Source organism: Procambarus clarkii, chromosome 11, assembly GCF_040958095.1.
Source record: "Procambarus clarkii isolate CNS0578487 chromosome 11, FALCON_Pclarkii_2.0, whole genome shotgun sequence".
NCBI lineage: Eukaryota > Metazoa > Arthropoda > Malacostraca > Decapoda > Cambaridae > Procambarus > Procambarus clarkii.
This window is the reverse complement of record NC_091160.1, coordinates 23,751,119-23,774,571: the sequence shown is the minus strand read 5'-3', so window position 1 is coordinate 23,774,571 and position 23,453 is coordinate 23,751,119. Positions and strand designations below refer to the sequence as shown.

At 43.6% G+C, this 23,453-nt stretch overlaps 1 protein-coding gene across 1 annotated transcript in view; it reads right to left on the bottom strand.

Annotated features, from left to right (window-relative positions):
* The window catches only part of LOC123758527 (uncharacterized), a 489,534-nt gene that overhangs the window by 222,782 nt on the left and 243,299 nt on the right, over nt 1-23,453 (bottom strand). Inside the window, exon 2 of the mRNA XM_069322956.1 lies at nt 21,123-21,255. Within this exon, the coding sequence (XP_069179057.1) occupies nt 21,123-21,255 (133 nt within the window). The remainder of the gene's footprint in view (nt 1-21,122; nt 21,256-23,453) is intronic.

The following is a 23,453-nucleotide window of genomic DNA, read 5'->3' as shown; positions in this document are numbered from 1 at the left end:
GATCACTTCCCCGGACGCCTTGATCACATTGCGGGGGCCCGCACGAGGGGGCCTGCCACCAGGTGCAGCGGGGCGCACATCGAGACATGCACTAGGTTCCACACTGAGGGACGCATAGGGGGAAGCCACAGGCGCTCTAGGAACCCCACCCCCCTCCCCTACCGGGTACAGGAGCAGAGACCTCCCGGCGCACATCCTTCGTCAACACCACAACGAGGTCTCTATCACCAAGGGCAGCCGCCCATACATGGAAGCCAACAACAGGCGGCGCAAGGGCCGATACAGCCACACAATCCAGGGAGGCAGAGCTTACAGAGGAAACAACAGCACACTCATCCTCAGCCCAGTCTCGAGGCGGCGACGCACTGCGATCCGTGCGTGAACGCTTCGAGACCAGACGTTGATCGTCGGAGCTGTCACCCCCCACAGGCTGCTCCATAGCTGGCTAAGCACAACCCTGTAGATTTTCAGTTTCTACGACACGGGGGAGGAGACCATCACCCACAGAGGAAACCGGAACAGTAGAAAGAGCAAGCGCAGCTGGTGGAAGTGAAGGGACCAGCACAGGCGAGGGAGCATGCGGTGAGGAATGTACCTGCAGAGGAGAAGAAGTGCGGAGAGACGAGACATTCTGTGGCAGGGAAGGGGCCCCACACACCTCCACCTCGTCATGCACACCACCTTCCGGACGCACCGGCACACCATCCGAGGAACCAGGTAACACCACTGGGTTAACAGGCGGCGAGGGTACCTCCCCACCCACACCACTAGGCGACAGGTCCTGTGCCACAACGGGGAAAAATCCTCTTCTCGGAATAAATTAACGGGTGCAGCTGCGATCCCAGTGCAAGCGGCCGCCTGGTGCCCCTCGAGGCCACAATGAAAACACTGTCTTGGCTGCCCTTCATAAAACCCCGCATAATGTACCCCCATCAAGGTAACCGGAACCGGGTAACGGAACCGGGTAACCGAGGAGTAACCTATGTAGATGGAATAGGAGACTCGAGCCGCAAGGTGAGAGACCGAGTCCCGTACGAGACCCTGCGCCACCTGTCGGAAGAGACTGATTTCATTTTGAGGGAAACCACCGTCTCAAACTGGCCAAAATACCTCTGTAGCAGGGCCTCCGAGAACTCGAAAGGTACACTATGCAGTGCAACATTTGTCACAGCGCAACAGCGGTCCGAAATAGTGACGGTACTACCGTCTCCAGTGAGCGTAAACGTCCGCCCGTCATAGCTTTCCAGGAAGTCCCAGTAAACTGCCACAGAGTGAAACTTCACGAGTGCCCGATGGGTCGTTAACAACTGGAGTCCATATACGTCGGCCACACGAACACGTAGCATATCCAGTAACACAATTTCCAATGCAGGGTATGAGGCTAGGCCAGAAAATTCAAGCCCAATAATTTCAGACCGGCGAAGAGCGGGTAGGGGGATCCCCATGTCGCCGACACGCCAAACAGCGCCCACCCTCACACAGCCAGCACCAGGCAAGTACTCTGTTTACTGTTTAGTAACGTACGTGTCCCTGTATGACTTATTGTTTCGTGTTTTATTTTGCCAACGTTGTACTACTGCCTTGTTGTAGTTATGTGCTTCGTTTGTAGGTGAATTATTTGTCAGTTTCACATAAATAAATGCACAAAAAAGTCGCACATGTTGTAATTTAGTTTTGGATGTATGGAATGAGTGAACTTATGATGATTGTATTCATCATGATATGTTATCTCTGTCCATATTGAATTTGTGTGTGATGTCTTATTGTTTTCAATACAGGGAGATCAATAGTCCTAATCCCGCTCTGTAAGGCTGTTTGTACTTGGTGTCGAGAATGTGTTCTAAGTGTTCTATCGTTTGTACATATTTCTGCAATTTTTGACAAATAAAGAAAAAACTAAAGATATTTAACCTACATATCAATAAAGATAACTTTTACAGTTCGTTAGACCAATCACTGAGGAGGTAACTTTGGCTCTCTCATCACGTGGGTAATGCCATTCCTGACAAAGCTCAGGAGAAGTTACCAATCACAGACGCTTTGTGTTAGCTGATTATTTACACGATTAGTTTCACGCATTCAAAGAGGCTTATATATTTTTTAAAGGGCGTATAAAGTTTACTTTATTCCTTTGTGGTCAGGAATAATGTACAGTTGCTGTTGGTCAGTAATTAGGCTCTTGTGGAGGACTAATCATTCCCGCGGGTGATAATATGCCGGAAGGCAGGTGTGTATAGGGCAGTGTTGGTGTGTTTGTTGAGGGAAGTGTTGGTGTGTGTTTGTTGAAGGAAGTGGTGGTGTGTTTGTTGAGGGAAGTGTTGGTGTGTGTTTGTTGGGGGAAGTCTTGGTGTGTTTGTTGGGGGAAGTGTTGATGTGTTTATTGAGGGAAGTGTTGGTGTGTTTGTTGAGGGAAGTGTTGGTGTGTTTGTTGAAGGAAGTGTTGGTGTGTTTATTGAGGGAAGTGTTGGTGTGTTTGTTGTGGGAAGTGTTGGTGTGTTTGTTGAAGGAAGTGTTGGTGTGTTTGTTGTGGGAAGTGATGGTGTGTTTGTTGTGGGAAGTGTTGGTGTGTTTGTTGAAGGAAGTGTTGGTGTGTTTGTTGAAGGAAGTGTTGGTGTGTTTGTTGAAGGAAGTGTTGGTGTGTTTGTTGAAGGAAGTGTTGGTGTGTTTATTGAGGGAAGTGTTGGTGTGTTTGTTGTGGGAAGTGATGGTGTGTTTGTTGTGGGAAGTGATGGTGTGTTTGTTGTGGGAAGTGTTGGTGTGTTTGTTGAGGGAAGTGTTGGTGTGTTTGTTGAGGGAAGTGTTGGTGTGTTTGTTGGAGGAAGTGTTGGTGTGTTTGTTGTGGGAAGTGTTGGTGTGTTTGTTGAGAGAAATGTTGGTGTGTTTGTTAAGGGAAGTGTTGGTGTGTTTGTTGAAGGAAGTGTTGGTGTGTTTGTTGAGAGAAATGTTGGTGTGTTTGTTGAAGGAAGTGTTGGTGTGTTTGTTGAGAGAAATGTTGGTGTGTTTGTTGAAGGAAGTGTTGGTGTGTTTGTTGTGGGAAGTGTTGGTGTGTTTGTTGAGGGAAGTGTTGGTGTGTTTGTTGAGAGAAATGTTGGTGTGTTTGTTGAGAGAAGTGTTGGTGTGTTTGTTGATTGAAGTGTTGGTGTGTTTGTTGAGAGAAATGTTGGTGTGTTTGTTGAAGGAAGTGTTGGTGTGTTTGTTGAGGGAAGTGTTGGTGTGTTTGTTGAGAGAAATGTTGGTGTGTTTGTTGAAGGAAGTGTTGGTGTGTTTGTTGAGGGAAGTGTTGGTGTGTTTGTTGAGAGAAATGTTGATGTGTTTGTTGAGAGAAGTGTTGGTGTGTTTGTTGAGGGAAGTGTTGGTGTGTTTGTTGAGAGAAATGTTGGTGTGTTTGTTGAAGGAAGTGTTGGTGTGTTTGTTGTGGGAAGTGTTGGTGTGTTTGTTGAGGGAAGTGTTGGTGTGTTTGTTGAGAGAAATGTTGGTGTGTTTGTTGAAGGAAGTGTTGGTGTGTTTGTTGTGGGAAGTGTTGGTGTGTTTGTTGAGGGAAGTGTTGGTGTGTTTGTTGTGGGAAGTGTTGGTGTGTTTGTTGAAGGAAGTGTTGGTGTGTTTGTTGTGGGAAGTGATGGTGTGTTTGTTGTGGGAAGTGTTGGTGTGTTTGTTGAAGGAAGTGATGCTGTGTTTGTTGTGGGAAGTGATGGTGTGTTTGTTGTGGGAAGTGTTGGTGTGTTTATTGAGGGAAGTGTTGGTGTGTTTGTTGTGGGAAGTGATGGTGTGTTTGTTGTGGGAAGTGTTGGTGTGTTTGTTGTGGGAAGTGTTGGTGTGTTTGTTGTGGGAAGTGTTGGTGTGTTTGTTGTGGGAAGTGATGGTGTGTTTGTTGTGGGAAGTGTTGGTGTGTTTGTTGTGGGAAGTGATGGTGTGTTTGTTGAGGGAAGTGTTGGTGTGTTTGTTGAGGGAAGTGTTGGTGTGTTTGTTGAGAGAAGTGGTGGTGTGTTTGTTAAGGGAAGTGTTGGTGTGTTTGTTAAGGGAAGTGATGGTGTGTTTGTTGTGGGAAGTGTTGGTGTGTTTGTTGTGGGAAGTGATGGTGTGTTTGTTGTGGGAAGTGTTGGTGTGTTTGTTGTGGGAAGTGTTGGTGTGTTTGTTGAGAGAAGTGATGGTGTGTTTGTTGAGGGAAGTGTTGGTGTGTTTGTTGTGGGAAGTGTTGGTGTGTTTGTTGTGGGAAGTGATGGTGTGTTTGTTGAGAGAAGTGATGGTGTGTTTGTTGAGGGAAGTGTTGGTGTGTTTGTTGAGGGAAGTGTTGGTGTGTTTGTTGAGAGAAATGTTGGTGTGTTTGTTGAGGGAAGTGTTGGTGTGTTTGTTGAGAGAAGTGTTGGTGTGTTTGTTGAGAGAAATGTTGGTGTGTTTGTTGAAGGAAGTGTTGGTGTGTTTGTTGTGGGAAGTGTTGGTGTGTTTGTTGAGGGAAGTGTTGGTGTGTTTGTTGAGATAAATGTTGGTGTGTTTGTTGAAGGAAGTGTTGGTGTGTTTGTTGTGGGAAGTGTTGGTGTGTTTGTTGAGGGAAGTGTTGGTGTGTTTGTTGTGGGAAGTGTTGGTGTGTTTGTTGAAGGAAGTGTTGGTGTGTTTGTTGTGGGAAGTGATGGTGTGTTTGTTGTGGGAAGTGTTGGTGTGTTTGTTGAAGGAAGTGATGCTGTGTTTGTTGTGGGAAGTGATGGTGTGTTTGTTGTGGGAAGTGTTGGTGTGTTTATTGAGGGAAGTGTTGGTGTGTTTGTTGTGGGAAGTGATGGTGTGTTTGTTGTGGGAAGTGTTGGTGTGTTTGTTGTGGGAAGTGTTGGTGTGTTTGTTGTGGGAAGTGTTGGTGTGTTTGTTGTGGGAAGTGATGGTGTGTTTGTTGTGGGAAGTGTTGGTGTGTTTGTTGTGGGAAGTGATGGTGTGTTTGTTGAGGGAAGTGTTGGTGTGTTTGTTGAGGGAAGTGTTGGTGTGTTTGTTGAGAGAAGTGGTGGTGTGTTTGTTAAGGGAAGTGTTGGTGTGTTTGTTAAGGGAAGTGATGGTGTGTTTGTTGTGGGAAGTGTTGGTGTGTTTGTTGTGGGAAGTGATGGTGTGTTTGTTGTGGGAAGTGTTGGTGTGTTTGTTGTGGGAAGTGTTGGTGTGTTTGTTGAGAGAAGTGATGGTGTGTTTGTTGAGGGAAGTGTTGGTGTGTTTGTTGTGGGAAGTGTTGGTGTGTTTGTTGTGGGAAGTGATGGTGTGTTTGTTGAGAGAAGTGATGGTGTGTTTGTTGAGGGAAGTGTTGGTGTGTTTGTTGAGGGAAGTGTTGGTGTGTTTGTTGAGAGAAATGTTGGTGTGTTTGTTGAGGGAAGTGTTGGTGTGTTTGTTGAGAGAAGTGTTGGTGTGTTTGTTGAGAGAAGTGTTGGTGTGTTTGTTGAGGGAAGTGTTGGTGTGTTTGTTGAGAGAAGTGTTGGTGTGTTTGCTGAGGGAAGTGTTGGTGTGTTTGTTGAGGGAAGTGTTGGTGTGTTTGTTGAGAGAAGTGTTGGTGTGTTTGTTGAGAGAAGTGTTGGTGTGTTTGTTGAGAGAAGTGTTGGTGTGTTTGTTGAGAGAAGTGTTGGTGTGTTTGTTAAGGGAAGTGTTGGTGTGTTTGTTGAGAGAAGTGTTGGTGTGTTTGTTGAGAGAAGTGTTGGTGTGTTTGTTAAGGGAAGTGTTGGTGTGTTTGTTAAGGGAAGTGTTGGTGTGTTTGTTGAGAGAAGTGTTGGTGTGTTTGTTGAGAGAAGTGTTGGTGTGTTTGTTGAGAGAAGTGTTGGTGTGTTTGTTAAGGGAAGTGTTGGTGTGTTTGTTGAGAGAAGTGATGGTGTGTTTGTTAAGGGAAGTGTTGGTGTGTTTGTTAAGGGAAGTGTTGGTGTGTTTGTTGAGGGAAGTGTTGGTGTGTTTGTTAAGGGAAGTGTTGGTGTGTTTGTTAAGGGAAGTGTTGGTGTGTTTGTTGAGAGAAGTGTTGGTGTGTTTGTTAAGGGAAGTGTTGGTGTGTTTGTTGAGGGAAGTGTTGGTGTGTTTGTTGAGAGAAGTGTTGGTGTGTTTGTTGAGAGAAGTGTTGGTGTGTTTGTAGAGAGAAATGTTGGTGTGTTTGTTGAGAGAAGTGTTGGTGTGTTTGTTGAGAGAAGTGTTGGTGTGTTTGTAGAGAGAAATGTTGGTGTGTTTGTTGAGAGAAGTGTTGGTGTGTTTGTTGAGAGAAGTGTTGGTGTGTTTGTTGAGAGAAGTGTTGGTGTGTTTGTTGAGAGAAGTGTTGGTGTGTTTGTTGAGAGAAGTGTTGGTGTGTTTGTTGAGAGAAGTGTTGGTGTGTTTGTTAAGGGAAGTGTTGGTGTGTTTGTTGAGAGAAGTGTTGGTGTGTTTGTTAAGGGAAGTGTTGGTGTGTTTGTTGAGAGAAGTGTTGGTGTGTTTGTTGAGAGAAGTGTTGGTGTGTTTGTTAAGGGAAGTGTTGGTGTGTTTGTTGAGAGAAGTGTTGGTGTGTTTGTTAAGGGAAGTGTTGGTGTGTTTGTTAAGGGAAGTGTTGGTGTGTTTGTTAAGGGAAGTGTTGGTGTGTTTGTTAAGGGAAGTGTTGGTGTGTTTGTTAAGGGAAGTGTTGGTGTGTTTGTTAAGGGAAGTGTTGGTGTGTTTGTTAAGGGAAGTGTTGGTGTGTTTGTTGAGGGAAGTGTTGGTGTGTTTGTTAAGGGAAGTGTTGGTGTGTTTGTTAAGGGAAGTGGTGATGGTTGTCGGGCTGTCAGTAGGTAACAAAATAAACAAAAACAAGGAGCTGGTAATTAATGTCTTCCTCAATAACCAATTTCTTGTGCACAATTTGGACACAGACGAGGCAAGCTTCGCCTAAAAATAAACAGATACTGTTCGTGAACTCTCTAATTAGAAATATTTAGTGGACCAGCCAGAGGCTTAAGGCCAGAAAAGAATTAATTGTATTTTGTGTTTTAATTAATACATTCTCTATAATTAGTAAATCTCTCAAACCCTTAATGCATAAATGTTTACACGTTTATAATTGCAGTGCAATTCAAAATTAGTTACATTGCTCATTTATAAAAGTACACAATATTGGAATTAGTAATGTCGATAATTATAATTATACTTTATGTTAAATGTTCATAATGACATAATACTTGCATAAATGAGTGAAAATAACAGCAATTGATACCATTCTAAAAACAGCAATAGATACATAGCCAAACCAGGAGACAATTAACTTAACTACGGTTAACAATGATATATAACTTATTCTTAATCTATATCTAAGATTCTTTAAATCTTATAACAATGCTTAAAATAAGTAACGTGTTTCTTATTGGTTTTAAAATAAAAATTTACGATTATATATGATTTTTGAACCTATAAGACATCCATATATATACTAAATATAACAGTAACACCTTAATAATGCTAAGTATCCAACAGAGAGTATCCATACCATACAGCCTGATATATTGTAGACGAAACTAACAGCAGAGGCCATGAATATGTAGGCCTACCGTGTGCTTACCAGTGACGTCTTTATTAAATTATTCATTCATTCTTCTCTGACTTTATTTGACCGAGGAGTGCTTCTTTTGACTTTACTTGTTCTGTTTAATGCTCCCTTTTTATTATTGAACTTTATTGATCATTGACAAATGGTTTAACACGCGCTCTGTATCGCTGTAAACGGGTCAGCTTTCTCCACTTTACTCACCAGCAATCCAATTTTAATAGTTATATAAAAATTCTTGTCAGGATCATCCCCGGGTTCGATCCCCGGGCAGGGAAGTACGCTTCGGCACCGATCCTAAACTGCTCAACCCCTGTTCACTCAGCAGTATTTGGGAACTCGGGAGGAAACCGACTGGCGGGTTGTGTTGCAGGGAAAACTAAGCTGAAGGTGAGGTATGGGAAGGTAAAAGGTCTAAGATTACTAACGAGAGACAGAAGTCACCTGTCACCAACAGACACTGTCATCGCCATATGACATCAAAAACATCTGTATTGAATTCGACTCGAATTATTGCGATTAACTTTCCAGTTCCGGGGGATGGAATTCACAGCGTCATATGAACGTTTCCGTTTCACATGTTCTGGAATTGGTTTTACTATGATAGCTGAGGAGGAGATATGCAAATGACCAATTAATAAGCTCATTTACATAATTCATGAAGGTATCAATGAAACAAGAATAACCAGACCCGAAGAGGAATTTGACACATTTAGACTAATGATTCGAAAGCTGAACGAGTGTTCTAACAGCTTTGTTTATTAAATACACACTGTAGGTTGGACTTTGTTCCACCACTACCACTGCTTTAAGCAGTGATAATGGTGGAACATGACCTGAAACCAACAGAGCAGCGTAACGAGGCAGTAGAATTGAGAACAAAAACAGGAGTTTTAGATTCGGACAACAAGATTTTTCTCAGTCGAATAAAATCGACCTCCCTCGGGACAATTAAATTTCGTTTTCTTTACTTGATGAATTTTTCTTTTAGTATGAGTGATTACATTTAAGAAATGATAAATCACATTGAAACCGTTTAAAGAGTTTACATTGTTTGGTTTTAAAAGGAGAATAATAAACATTAGCATAAAATAAATATTTAAATTTCTTGAGAACCGGTCGTGAGAACGGTTTAAAAAATTTCGTCTAATCAATTTTAGCACAAGAATGTTTAGTACATTTTATGCATGCAAGCTGTATACATGTGAATCAGCTTGACCTCCATTTAACACATACACACACACGCCCACTTGGGGATTGTCAGCTCCAAGATCTCAATATATAGGCAAGACAACATCTCTTACAAGATTTGATAATGCATATAACCAAGACTTTATACTCGTCGCATAATATATATACACACAACCAGACCATCACCAGAGATATCTTGACCAATTGCAACGAAATAATCGACAGATTCAACGGCAATACAAGATTAGACATAACCGAAGAACTTCACATCAAATACTCTCATCCAACTATCAACAGACTGCATCCAAGTAGGTACTACCATCCTCATGACCATGACACAACTGCAGCAGCCGACAAAGCGTTGGTAACACCATGCCTAGAGCCACATGGCATTTATACAGCCTGAAACACCTGCTAATTTTAGTCCAACTCTCCCCTGCCAACGAAGATGTTGACAGCTTCAGTGAAACGCATCATTGGTCTCAACAGATCGAATAAAATGGAAAATTCCATTTGGAGAGATTATTTTGTCAAGTTCCTTTCCAGGTGAAAAAGAATGTATGAAATGTTGAGAAGATCAGTGCTTGAACTACTAATCAAACGCTTTGGGTCATATTGTGTGTTCTCGCTAGATCAGGAGATGGATGGTTTCATGTCACCAATGCAGTTACATGATTGCATGAGGACGCTGCGCCTCATCTTTCCTTCCATGCCGTTAGAGAGCAGCTTCCTCCTTTAAGAAACTTTGCTCTCACAGACACAAAGTTTCATAATATCAAACGGGTGGAAATAGTGTAATTGCATTTCCGCAATTACACGGAATGGGTGGGTTGCATTTCTGCAATTACAGAGATTGGATGGACTACATTTCTGCAATTACATAAAGTGCGCTCTAGATTGGCTATGATGTACAGTTTCATGCGGTCGTCAATAGGTAAAACAAATACAATTTGTAGTAACAAATGGCAAAGTCTTATATATCAATCGTGTGTGTGTCTTCCGAGATGATCCTGGAAGACCTTGCCATCACAAACCGGCAAAGCTTCTGTCTGAATAGAACAACTCTTCACACGCACCTAATTCTCATGATTACTGAGGCTAGAATGGAACCTTGGTCATCAGAGGCACTCCACGCTTGCCTGAGAGAAGAGCAATATCTCCTCTGATCTCACAATACAATTTCCTCTCTCATACGTTAGAGTATAAGAATCGACCACGTAATTTGGCTGCACCTAATTTGATTAGAAACTCATGTGAAACCAGCATTAAAGCATCTAAATGTTGACGGAACCGTCATTCGGCTATCACATGACAGAGGAAAACTTAATTAAAATCAAAAGGTACAGGACATTTTTGCATGTCACAAAGGAAAGCCAAATCAACGCAGATGTCCAGGATCCTCCATAATACAGCCCTGGTGAAGAGATAGTCTGGTTCCCGCTATCACTGAGCCAGTCATCTAAGCAATATACGTCCAGCAGGTGCGAGGTGCGGTGTGTTGGGTCTCCAATTCGCAGTGTCAGCTAACATTTTGACACGTAAAAAAAATCCTTGTGTGTCAATATTCATTAATGGGAATATAGGTCACCAATGGAAAATTAAAAGCTTTCTCTGTTTCTGAAACAGGTTTTTTGTTAAAGTAAAGCTTTTTCTCATATTTTCATCTCTTTTTTTTGTGTGTGAGACCTCGTTCCTAATAAGAGCCAAGCGTGCAATAAAGATATCAATGATGGAGTGATGTACCTGAGAAAGTTCCAGGTGTAATTACACTCTTGATAGTCACTATCATCCACTGGTATGATCTCAATGGTCTCGTTCCCACTCAAGTGTGGAACGCTAATTACTGTGTCATTCTACCTATCAGAATGTGAACCTGCTTACATATTTTGTGAGCAGGTAAACCTAGGCTAGGTTAAGTGTTTTGATTCTGTTAGTTAGTACTTGTATTTAAAATACGTGGGTAAAACATACCGACGTGCACTCCGAGCATAATATTTTTTCAAGAGCTCGAACGGAAGCAGTTATGAGCCGGATGTGAAATATTTTTCGTTCATCACCAGGTCAGACGGATGGTGGATTAACGAGCATTTGGACAAGATGAGGACCGCATAAGAATAAGTAGATCTTGCATGGTATTCCTAATTCCACTGTTTTGTTTCGAATCTCTTCTGAAGAAAGTTTTTGACTAATCATGAAACTGCATCATGTAATCCAGAATGCCTTATGGGAAAGATATACTTCCTTAATTCATTATTAATTTTGTATTGTGGTTCCATAATCTAAGAAACTGCATAATATATAATGTCTCTGCTTTACCAGATAAGATATTAGTGGAAGGGGGGGGGGTGGTTTTGACCGGATAGGTTTGCATGAAAACACGTTCGAGCCTCTGTTGTGGTCTAGTGCCAGGGAAAACAACCACATGGGTTTGGCCACTTGCATTAAACCAGTGGCGTTTCATGCCATTAAACCCACCGCTGCCACCATTCATAAACTGAACAGATTAATCTGATATAAGTGCTAGAGATCACAACAGGGAGTCGAGCAAATTGGATGTGATTTTTAAACAGATTAGTGATTTAATAATAAAATTAGCTTTTAGTGCATTGATTAATTTCCTTTTAGAGAGCTATAGTAATAGTAAGACATACGAAGGATCAATTACAATGGTTACTTAGTGGGAACAGTATTTGTTTGTTCTATACAACCACTATTTATGCAATGTGGTTAAATTCTTCAAGTGTTATAAATGTAAATTTGTGTTTGGGTGTTTCCTCTAGCTAACATAAGCCACCCAAGCAAGCAAACTGTGTGATGCGGTGTTAACAGTCCACTCAAGCAAGCAAACTGTGTTATGCAGTGTTAACAGTCCACTCAAGCAAGCAAACTGTGTTATGCAGTGTTAACAGTCCACTCAAGCAAGCAAACTGTGTGATGAAGTGTTAACAGTCCACTCAAGCAAGCAAACTGTGTGATGAAGTGTTAACAGTCCACTCAAGCAAGCAAACTGTGTGATGAAGTGTTAACAGTCCACTCAAGCAAGCAAACTGTGTTATGCAGTGTTAACAGTCCACTCAAGCAAGCAAACTGCGTTATGCAGTGTTAACAGTCCACTCAAGCAAGCAAACTGTGTGATGCAGTGTTAACAGTCCACTCAAGCAAGCAAACTGCGTTATGCAGTGTTAACAGTCCACTCAAGCAAGCAAACTGTGTGATGCAGTGTTAACAGTCCACTCAAGCAAGCAAACTGCGTTATGCAGTGTTAACAGTCCACTCAAGCAAGCAAACTGCGTTATGCGGTGTTAACAGTCCACTCAAGCAAGCAAACTGCGTTATGCAGTGTTAACAGTCCACTCAAGCAAGCAAACTGTGTGATGCAGTGTTAACAGTCCACTCAAGCAAGCAAACTGCGTTATGCAGTGTTAACAGTCCACTCAAGCAAGCAAACTGCGTTATGCGGTGTTAACAGTCCACTCAAGCAAGCAAACTGCGTTATGCAGTGTTAACAGTCCACTCAAGCAAGCAAACTGTGTGATGCAGTGTTAACAGTCCACTCAAGCAACATAACCACAACGAGTGTTGGATGCTCAACAATAACCAATTATACATAAATCCCCTAACCCCCCTCCCCCCCCCCAAAAAAATGTCTTTTTTATCTATTAGAGAACTTCTCATTGTATAATAATGCAAGTATGAAATATATGCAAAATATAATACCTTGTTAAAAAGTAAGATGACATTGATTGGAATTTAGCTTTGAATACAACATAACTTAATATAAGATAATTTGTACAGGTTAATTCATAAGTGTAGGTGTGGACCATGGGATATATATATATATATATATATATATATATATATATATATATATATATATATATATATATATATATATATATATATATATATATATATATATATGTCGTACCTAGTAGCCAGAACTCACTTCTCAGCCTACTATGCAAGGCCCGATTTGCCTAATAAGCCAAGTTTTACTGAATTAATATATTTTCTCTAATTTTTTTCTTATGAAATGATAAAGCTACCCATTTCATTATGTATGAGGTCAATTTTTTTTTATTGGAGTTAAAATTAACGTAGATATATGACCGAACCTAACCAACCTTACCTAACCTAACGTAACCTATCTTAATTAGTTAGGTTGGGTTAGGTAGTAGAAAAACAATTAATTCATGAAAACTTGGCTTATTAGGCAAATCGGGCCTTGCATAGTAGGCAGAGAAGTGCATTCTGGCTACTAGGTACGACATATATATATATATATATATATATATATATATATATATATATATATATATATATATATATATATATATATATATATATATATATATATATATATAATTGAAACTGGAATTTTCTTAAGTACTTTCGTATTTAATAATACATCTTCAGAACAATGGAAGATACAATTTTAATAATACATCTTCATCTTTCAAAAGATGTGTTATTAAATACGAAAGTACTAAAGAAAATTCCAGTTTCAATTCTTCTTTTGTGGTCTGACACTGTCACATTTGTCATCACGTGTTAATTTTCATGATTTACGCACACGCACACACACACACACACACACACACACACACACACACACACACACACACACACACACACACACACACACACACACACACACCACTAGGAGCTAGTGACCATTGTGTCCTAGTCTTTGACTACATGATGGAGCTTAAAATTGTGACCAAAGGACAAGAGGTCCGGGAAAGGAGACTTGATTACAGAAAAGGGGACTACAGAAGGATAAGGGACTACCTGGGAGAAGTGCAGTGGGAGGAAGAACTTAGAGGAAAAACAGTGCAAGGTATGATGAACCAAGTCATATTGAAATGCAAGGAGGCTGAAGATAGATTTATTCCAACAATAAAGGAAAAAAGCAGGAGGGAATATAATAACCCATGGTTTAATAGACAGTGTCAGGAAGCAAAGGTGAGAAGCAGGAGGGAGTGGAGGAAGTACAGAAGACAAAGGACAGAGGACAACAGGATTAGATGTAACAGAGCTAGGAATGATTACATTAACATAAGACGAGTGTCGGAAAGAAATTATGAGAACGATATTGCAGTCAAAGCGAAAAAGCAACCAAAATTACTACATAGCCATATAAGAAGGAAGATGTCGGTAAATGACCAAGTGACAAGACTGAGGAAAACAGAAGGGGCATATACAGAAAGCGACAAGGAAATCTGCGAGGTACTGAATGCAAAATTCCATGGAGTGTTCACAACCGAGCCTGAGCAGCTCCCATTGTTAGAAGAGATTACCCAAGATGAAAGACTATCGGATATAGAGGTGACAGCAGAGGATGTAATGAAACAGTTGACAACACTGGATGCAAATAAAGCTGTTGGACCAGACAAAGTATCACCGTGGATACTCAAAGAGGCAGCGCAGGCTCTCAGCGTGCCTCTGGCAATGATCTTTAATGAGTCACTTATGTCGGGAGAATTGCCCAGTTGCTGGAAGGAGGCAAATGTCGTACCGATTTTCAAAAAGGGTGATAGGGAGGAGGCACTTAACTACAGACCCGTATCACTGACAAGCATCCCCTGCAAAATACTTGAAAGAATAATTAGGCTAAGACTTGTTGAGCACCTGGAGAGCATTGGGTTTGTAAACAAGCACCAACATGGGTTCTGGACAGGGAAATCATGCCTAACAAACCTTTTAGAATTCTATGATAAAGTAACAAGGATAAGGCAGGACAGAGAAGGCTGGGCAGACTGCATATTTCTTGACTGCCAAAAGGCCTTTGATACGGTACCGCACATGAGACTGCTATACAAACTTGAGAGGCAGGCAGGAGTAAGCGGAAAGGCCCTAGTATGGGTGAAGAACTACCTAACAGGAAGGAGCCAGAGGGTAATGGTAAGGGGCGAAAAGTCGGACTGGCGAACAGTAACAAGTGGAGTACCTCAAGGATCGGTGCTGGGACCAATCCTCTTTCTAATTTACGTAAATGATATGTTTACAGGAGTGGAATCAAACATGTCAATGTTTGCAGATGACGCAAAATTAATGAGAAGAGTTGTGACAGACGAGGATTGTAGGATCCTCCAAGAGGACTTAAACAGGCTGCAGAGATGGTCAGGGAAATGGCTACTGGAGTTTAACACCAGTAAATGTAAAGTTATGGAAATGGGATCAGGTGACAGGAGACCAAAGGGACAGTACACAATGAAGGGGAACAGCCTACCTGTAACGATTCGAGAAAGAGACCTGGGAGTGGATGTGACACCTAATCTAACTCCTGAGGCACATATAAATAGGATAACGACAGCAGCGTACTCTACACTGGCGAAAATTAGAACTTCATTCAGAAACCTAAATGAGGAAGCTTTTAGGGCGCTTTACACTGCCTACGTGAGACCCGTCTTAGAGTATGCCGCGCCATCATGGAGCCCCCACCTGAAGAAACACATAAAGAAACTGGAGAAGGTTCAGAGGTTTGCGACGAGGCTTGTCCCAGAGCTACGAGGGATGGGATATGAAGAGCGGCTGAAGGAACTGAACCTTACGACACTAGAGAAAAGAAGGGAGAGAGGAGATATGATAGGGACATATAAAATACTCAGGGGAATTGACAAAGTGGAAATAGATGAAATGTTCACACGTAATAATAACAGAACGAGGGGACATGGGTGGAAACTGGAAACTCAGATGAGTCACAGAGATGTTAGGAAGTTTTCTTTTAGCGTGAGAGTAGTAGAAAAATGGAATGCACTTGGGGAACAGGTTGTGGAAGCAAATACTATTCATACTTTTAAAACTAGGTATGATAGGGAAATGGGACAGGAGTCATTGCTGTAAACAACCGATAGCTAGAAAGGCGGGATCCAAGAGTCAATGCTCGATCCTGCAAGCACATATAGGTGAGTACATATAGGTGAGTACACACACACACACACACACACACACACACACACGCACATCTTTGATACAGTACCCCATAAAAGGTTGATGCATAAGCTGGAAAAACAGGCAGGAGTAACTGGTAGGGCGCTCCAGTGGATAAGGGAGTACCTAAGCAATAGGAAGCAGAGAGTTACAGTGAAGGGTGAGATCTCAGATTGGCGTGAAGTCACCAGTGGAGTCCCATAGGGCTCTGTACTCGGACCTATCATGTTTCTGATATACGTAAATGATCTCCCAGAGGGTGTAGACTCATTCCTTTCAATGTTTGCTGACGACGCGAAAATTTTGAGAAGGATTAAGACAGAGGAGGACGGCTTGAGGCTTCAAGAAGACCTAGACAAGCTGCAGGAATGGTCGAACAAATGGCTGTTTGAGTTTAACCCAAGCAAATGTAAGGTAATGAAGATAGGGGTAGGAAGCAGGAGACCAGATACAAGGTATCATTTGGAAGATGAAATACTTCATGAGTCAGAGAGAGAGAAAGACCTGGGGCGTATATAACGCCAGACCTGTCCCCTGAAGCTCATATCAAGAGGATAACAGCAGCAGCATATGCCAGGTTGGCTAACATAAGAACGGCCTTTAGAAACTTGTGTAAGGAATCTTTCAGAACATTATATACCACAAAATGTCAGACCAATCCTGGAGTATGCGGCTCGAGCATGGAGTCCATATCTAGTCAAACAAGACTAAACTGGAAAAGGTTCAAAGGTTTGCCACCAGACTAATACCCGAGCTGAGAGGTATGAGCTACGAGGAGAGACTACGGGAATTAAACCTCACTTCGTTGGAAGACAGAAGAGTTAGGGGGGGTTTGATCACCACATTCAAGATTCTCAAAGGAATCGACAGTATTGATAAAGACAGGCTATTTAACACAAGGGGCACACGCACTAGGGGACACAGGTGGAAACTGAGTGCCCAAATGAGCCACAGAGATATTAGAAAGAACTTTTTTAGTGTCAGAGTAGTTGGCAAATGGAATGCATTAGGAAGTGATGTGGCGGAGACTGACTCCATACACAATTTCAAGTGTAGATATGATAGATCCCAATAGGCTCAGGAATCTGTACACCTGTTGATTGACGGTTGAGAGGCGGGACCAAAGAGCCAGAGCTCAACCCCCGTAAACACAAATAGGTGAGAACAAAAACACAGACGTAATTGCTCTCACAGAAACAAAACTATCAGACCTCATAAACAATGCAGTGTTTATGCTCAGCACACCCAAGGAGTGTGACCAGAGAGTGCCAGGATGGTAAAAGAGAAATAGCAGACCGACTGATTAGCGAGGATTGGAGAATTGGGCAGAAGGTTCTCTCAGGCTGCCAAAGGAATCATTCCAGATATCATTCCTTATAACCATGGGCGAAACGAAGATAGCACTAGCAATACTGTGCAACAAAGTATTTAATGATAGACACCCAATTCAGAATTACGAAAGAAAGAGTATATTGGCAATTAACAGGCACACGTGTGACATCCCACATCTGTGTGTGGGATTATGGGACACCAGTGGGATCCCAGACGCAGTTCTGGGATTATGGGACACTCGTAGGATCCCAGACGCAGGTGTGAGATTATGGGACACACCAGTAGGATCTTAGACGCAGGTGTGGGATTATAGGACACCCGTGGGTTCCTAGATGCAGGTGTAGAATTATGGGATGCACCCGTGGGTTTCCAGTTGCAGGTGTGGGATTGTGCGACACCCATGGGTTCCCAGATGCAGGTGTGTGATTGTGTGACACACCCGTGGGTTCCCAGATGCAGGTGTGGGAATATGGGACACCCTTGGGTTCCCAGATGCAGGTGTAGAATTATGAGATGCACCCGTGGGTTTCCAGATGCAAGTGTGAGATTGTGTGACACACCCGTGGGTTCCCAGATGCAGGTGTGGGATTGTGTGACACACCCGTGGGTTCCCAGATGCAGGTGTGGGATTGTGTGATACACCCGTGGGTTCCCAGATGCAGATGTGAGATTATGGGACACCTGTAGGTTCCCAGCTGCAGGTGTGGGATTGTGTGTCACACCCGTGGGTTCCCAGATGCAGGTGTGGGATTATGGGACACGCGTGGGTTCCCAGATGCAGGTGTGGGATTATGGGACACGCGTGGGTTCCCAGATGCAGGTGTGGGATTATGGGACACGCGTGGGTTCCCAGATGCAGGTGTGGGATTATGGGACACGCGTGGGTTCCCAGGTGCAGGTGTGGGATTATAGGACACCCGTGAGATACCGGATGCAGGTGAGGGATTATGCACACATGTATAGGATACCTAAACACCCGGGACACGAGAAACCCAGTTAGGCCTTGGGTCCAACGTAGTCCAATTTAGTAGTACGAACACAATGTTGTACAGTCACTGGGTCGGTCGGACACTGGGTCGTACGAACACGGGGTCGTACAGACACTGGGTCGTACGGATATTGTGTCATATGGAAACTGAGTCGTACGGACACTGGGTCATACGGACACTGGGTCATACGGACACTGGGTCATACGAACACTGGGTCATACGGACACTGGGTCATACGAACACTGGGTCATACGGACACTGGGTCATACGGACACTGGGTCATATGGACACTGGGTCATACGGACACTGGGTCGTACTGACGCTGGGTCGTACGGACACTGGGTCATACGGACACTGGGTCGTACTGACGCTGGGTCGTACGGACACTGGGTCATACGGACACTGGGTCGTAGGGACACTGGGTCGTACGGACACTGGATCGTAGGGACACTAGGTCGTACGGACATTGGGTCGTAGGGACACTGGGTTGTACGGACACTGGTGTGTAGGGACACTGGGTCTTAGGCACGCTGGGTCGTACGGACATCGGGTCCTACGGACACTGGGTCGACGGACATCGGGTCGTACAGACACTGGGTCTTAGGCACGCTGGGTCGTACAAACACTGGGTCGTAGGGACAATGGGTCGTACGGACATTGGGTCGTAAGGACACTGGGTGTTAGGCACACTGGGTCGTACGGACACTGGGTCGTACAGACACTGGGTCTTAGGCACGCTGGGTCGTACGAACACTGGGTCGTACGTACACTGGGTCGTACGGACATTGGGTCGTACGTGCACTGGGTCGTACGGACACTGCGTCGTACGGACATTGGGTCGTACGTACACTGGGTCGTACGGACACTGGGTCTTAGGCACGCTGGGTCGTACAGACACTGGTTCTTAGGCACGCTGGGTCGTACAGACACTGGTTCTAAGGCACGCTGGGTCGTACAGACACTGGTTCTTAGGCACGCTGGGTCGTACGGACACTGGGTCGTACAGACACTGTGTCGTACGGATACTGGATCTTAGGCACGCTGGTTCGTACGGACACTGGGTCGTACAGACACCGGGTCGTATGGATACTGGGTCGTAGGGACACTGGGTCTTAGGCACGCTAGGTCGTACAGACACTGGGTCTTAGGCACGCTGGGTCGTACAGACACTGGGTCTTAGGCACGCTGGGTCGTACAGACACTGGGTCTAAGGCACGCTGGGTCGTACAGACACTGGGTCGTACAGACACTGGGTCGTTGGGACACTGGGTCGTACAGACACTGGGTCGTACAGACACTGGGTCTTAGGCACGCTGGGTCATACAGACACTGGGTCGTACAGACACTACGTCTTATTCACGCTTGGTCGTACGGACACTGGGTCGTACAGGCACTGGGTTTTAGGCACGCTGGGTCGTACGGACACTGGGTCGTACGGACACTGGGTCGTACGGACACTGGTTCGTATGGACACTGGGTCGTACGAAAAAGGGAATATGCTGTTTTGTAGATGACTAGTTAATTGGTCTGGTGATGATGCAACTCTCGTACGGTTACGTTATAGACAATTAATTCGACGGTTGCAGTTGTTATAACGACATTTCTGACAGTCATTATCTGACGTGGTGACTGAGCGGGTAACTGCAAGTGGTCTTAGTGACTGGGTAGGTAACAGGTATAAGATCTAGCTAGTGATTCCAAGGGTACGGAAACTATAAAAAGAATGTTGTCCAAGTGACTGAGGAATAAACCGTAACCAATGAGACTCAGAGTGGCCGATGAAGACAACCATCACACTATTAAATCTAGGAAGCATCTAACAGTATAAATGTCGTTCGTCGTTCACAGGGCGGCTGGCGTGTGTGTGTGTGTGTGTGTGTGTGTGTGTGTGTGTGTGTGTGTGTGTGTGTGTGTATGTGTGTGTGTGTGTGTGTGTGTGTGTGTGTGTGTGTGTGTGTGTGTGTGTGTGTGTGTGTGTGTGTGTGTGTGTGTGTGTGTGTGTGTGTGTGTGTGTGTGTGTGTGTGTGTGTGTGTGTGTGTGTGTGTGTGTGTGTGTGTGTGTGTGTGTGTGTGTGTGTGTGTGTGTGTGTGCGTGTGTACTCACCTAGTTGTGTCTGCAGGATCGAGCATTGACTCTTGGATCCCGCCTTTCGAGCATCGGTTGTTTACAGCAATGACTCCTGTCCCATTTCCCTATCATACCTGGTTTTAAAATTATGAATAGTATTTGCTTCCACAACCTGTTCCTGAAGTGCATTCCATTTTCCCACTACTCTCACGCTAAAAGAAAACTTCCTAACATCTCTGTGACTCATCTGAGTTTCAAGCTTCCATCCATGTCCCCTCGTTCTGTTTCTACTCCGTGTGAACATTTCGTCTATGTCCACTCTGTCAATCCCTCTGACTATTTTATACGTTCCTATCATGTCCCCCTCTCCCTTCTTCTTTCTAGTGTCGTAAGGCACAGTAAGGGTGTGTGTGTGTGTGTATGTGTGTGTGTGTGTGTGTGTGTGTGTGTGTGTGTGTGTGTGTGTGTGTGTGTGTGTGTGTGTGTGTGTGTGTGTGTGTGTGTGTGTGTGTGTGTGTGTGTATGTGTGTGTGTGTGTGTATGTGTGTGTGTATGTGTGTATCTCTCTCTATCGATCGCTCTCTCCCTCTCCCTCTCACTCTCTCTCTCTCTCTCTCTCTCTCTCTCTCTCTCTCTCTCTCTCTCTCTCTCTCTCTCTCTCTCTCTCTCTCTCTCTCTCTCTCTCTCTCTCTCTCTCTCTCCCTCTCTCCCTCTCTCTCTCTCTCTCCCCCCCCCCCTCTCTCTCTCTCTCTCTCTCTCTCTCTCTCTCTCTCTCTCTCTCTCTCTCTCTCTCTCTCTCTCTCTCTCTCTCTCACCCTCTCTCCTTCTCTCTCTCTCTCTCCCCCTCTCTCTCTCTCTCTCTCACTCTCCCTAACATTCTCTCTCTCTCTCTCTCTCTCTCTCTCTCTCTCTCTCTCTCTCTCTCTCTCTCTCTCTCTCTCTCTCTCTCTCTCTCTCTCTCTCTCTCTCTCTCCCTCTCTCCTTCTCTTCCGCTCCCTCTCTCTCTCTCTCTCTCTCTCTCTCTCTCTCTCTCTCTCTCTCTCTCTCTCTCTCTCTCTCTCTCTCTCTCTCTCTCTCTCTCTCTCTCAGGGAGAAAACCCCAACATTTCAGAGATAAACTGACCTGTAGATTGGCTTGTGGACACCCTGCTTGTACCAGAGGACGAGGCGGGGGGAGTCCCTGGACACGGGGGAGGTGAGGTTACACGGCAGGTCTGCTGCGCCGCCCGCAGCCGCCCACACCTGCCTTGTCGGACCTGTTGAGAGAGAGAGATCACCGTCAGCTAATTGTTTCTGTTGATTCATGCTAGTGTCAGCTTATTGGCCCCCTGTTGATTCATGCTTGTGTCAGCTAATTGGTACTGTTGATTCATGCTAGTGTCAGCTAATTGGCTCTGTTGATTCATGCTAGTGTCAGCTAATTGGTTCTGTTGGTTTATGCTTGTGTCAGCTAATTGGTTCTGTTGATTCATGCTTGTGTCAGTTAATTGGTCCCCTGTTGATTCATCTTAATGTTAGTTAATTGACCCTGTTGATTCCTAGATACGTTTCTTCAAGTATCATTAAACTAATTGGACTTGTTTATTCATGATTGTGTCTGTTTAATTGATCGTGATGATTCGTGTCATTGTCAGAAGAGTCGACTTGTTGATTCATGTTCGTTCTCGACTCACAATCAGGAGTTGCGGGTTCGAATCCCTGCATGGCAGGACGGATGTTGATTGATGTCATTGCCACATGATTAGACTTGTTGATTGATGTCATTGTCACAAGATTGGACTTGTTGACTGATGTCATTGTCACAAGATTGGACTTGTTGATTGATGTCATTGAAATTGAAATAAGTTTATTGAGGTAAAATACACACAAAGGGATGAGGTAGCTCAAGCTATTCTCACCCCGTTCAGTACAACGTGTTAGTACATACATAGACACACATCACAAACAATAAACCTGTTACCAAACATTCTGAGAGATAAACATGTACATTTCCTCCTTCACAAGTAGTATGGTATCAGACGTACACAAATACTTTTATGACCTAGTTATACGGATAATTCAACAAAATATTACAGTCTTGGTGCAAAATTCTTATATCTCTCAAGAATATCATCAACCTTTCCTTTGTGACACATCCAGGCCATTTGCTCAGGAACAGTCCTTATCTCAGTGTTTCTATATACATTAATCAACGGACAATCAAGAACATAATGGGCAAGGGTGTGAGACCTTAACATACCACATAGTTTACACTTCGTGTCATTATCATGAACATCTATCCCATATTCCCAGTAATATTTGTACCCAAGCCTGAGCCGCATGTACACAGAGTCACTCCAAGCATTTCTCCTTTTACCATAAGTGAAATGGGTGTTTTGACTCACATACATGTAGTGTTGCATGGTTAGACTTCTCTCATACATTATCCCTCTCCTCTCCACTCCCGCCTGTGCCTGAATATTTCTGATTTTGCTTCTTATTTGTCTCATTGTGAATTCACATTCAATGTCAACTTGTGGTTTTGATGTGGCACGTTTGGCCAAGTCATCCGCCACCTCGTTGAGCACTATTCCAACATGAGATGGAATCCACATGAATTTCACACTATGACCTTTCAGCTGTATCTCAGTTATTCTTCTCTTACAATCCTCAACTATAGACATGAAGACTGGGTTTCGACTGTTTAAGGACTCCAGTGCTCCTCGGCTATCGACAAATACAAAAACATTTTTGTCGTCATGACGTACTTCCTCCAAACACGCCAGAATGGCCTGCAGTTCAGCTTGTGTGGATGATATATAATTACTAAGCCGGAGTTCAATTATCCTGTCCACAGTCCCAAACTCCGTATAATCCCTTATTAGGACACCACACCCGGCCCTCCATCCTCATTGTCACAAGATTGGACTTGTTGATTGATATTGTCACAAGATTGGACTTGTTGATTGATGTCATTGTCACAAGATTGGACTTGTTGATTGATGTCATTGTCACAAGATTGGACTTGTTGACTGATGTCATTGTCACAAGATTGGACTTACTGACTGGTGTCATTGTCACAAGATTGGACTTGTTGACTGATGTCATTGTCACAAGACTGGACTTGTTGACTGATGTCATTGTCACAAGATTGGACGTGTTGACTGATGTCATTGTCACAAGATTGGACTTGTTGACTGATATCATTGTCACAAGATTGGACGTGTTGACTGATGTCATTGTCACAAGATTGGACTTGTTGACTGATATCATTGTCACAAGATTGGACTTGACTGATGTCATTGTCACAAGATTGGACTTGATGATTATGTCATTATCAGAACATTGCACATTCAAGGTTCCTATTAGTTTTAGCAAAGACTTTCTGGACACAAGTCATTGTTATCAATTTTTTTGAAGTTCAATGCAATTTTCAGTCTATTGGATATGTTGATTTAAGTCATTGCCAGCTAGT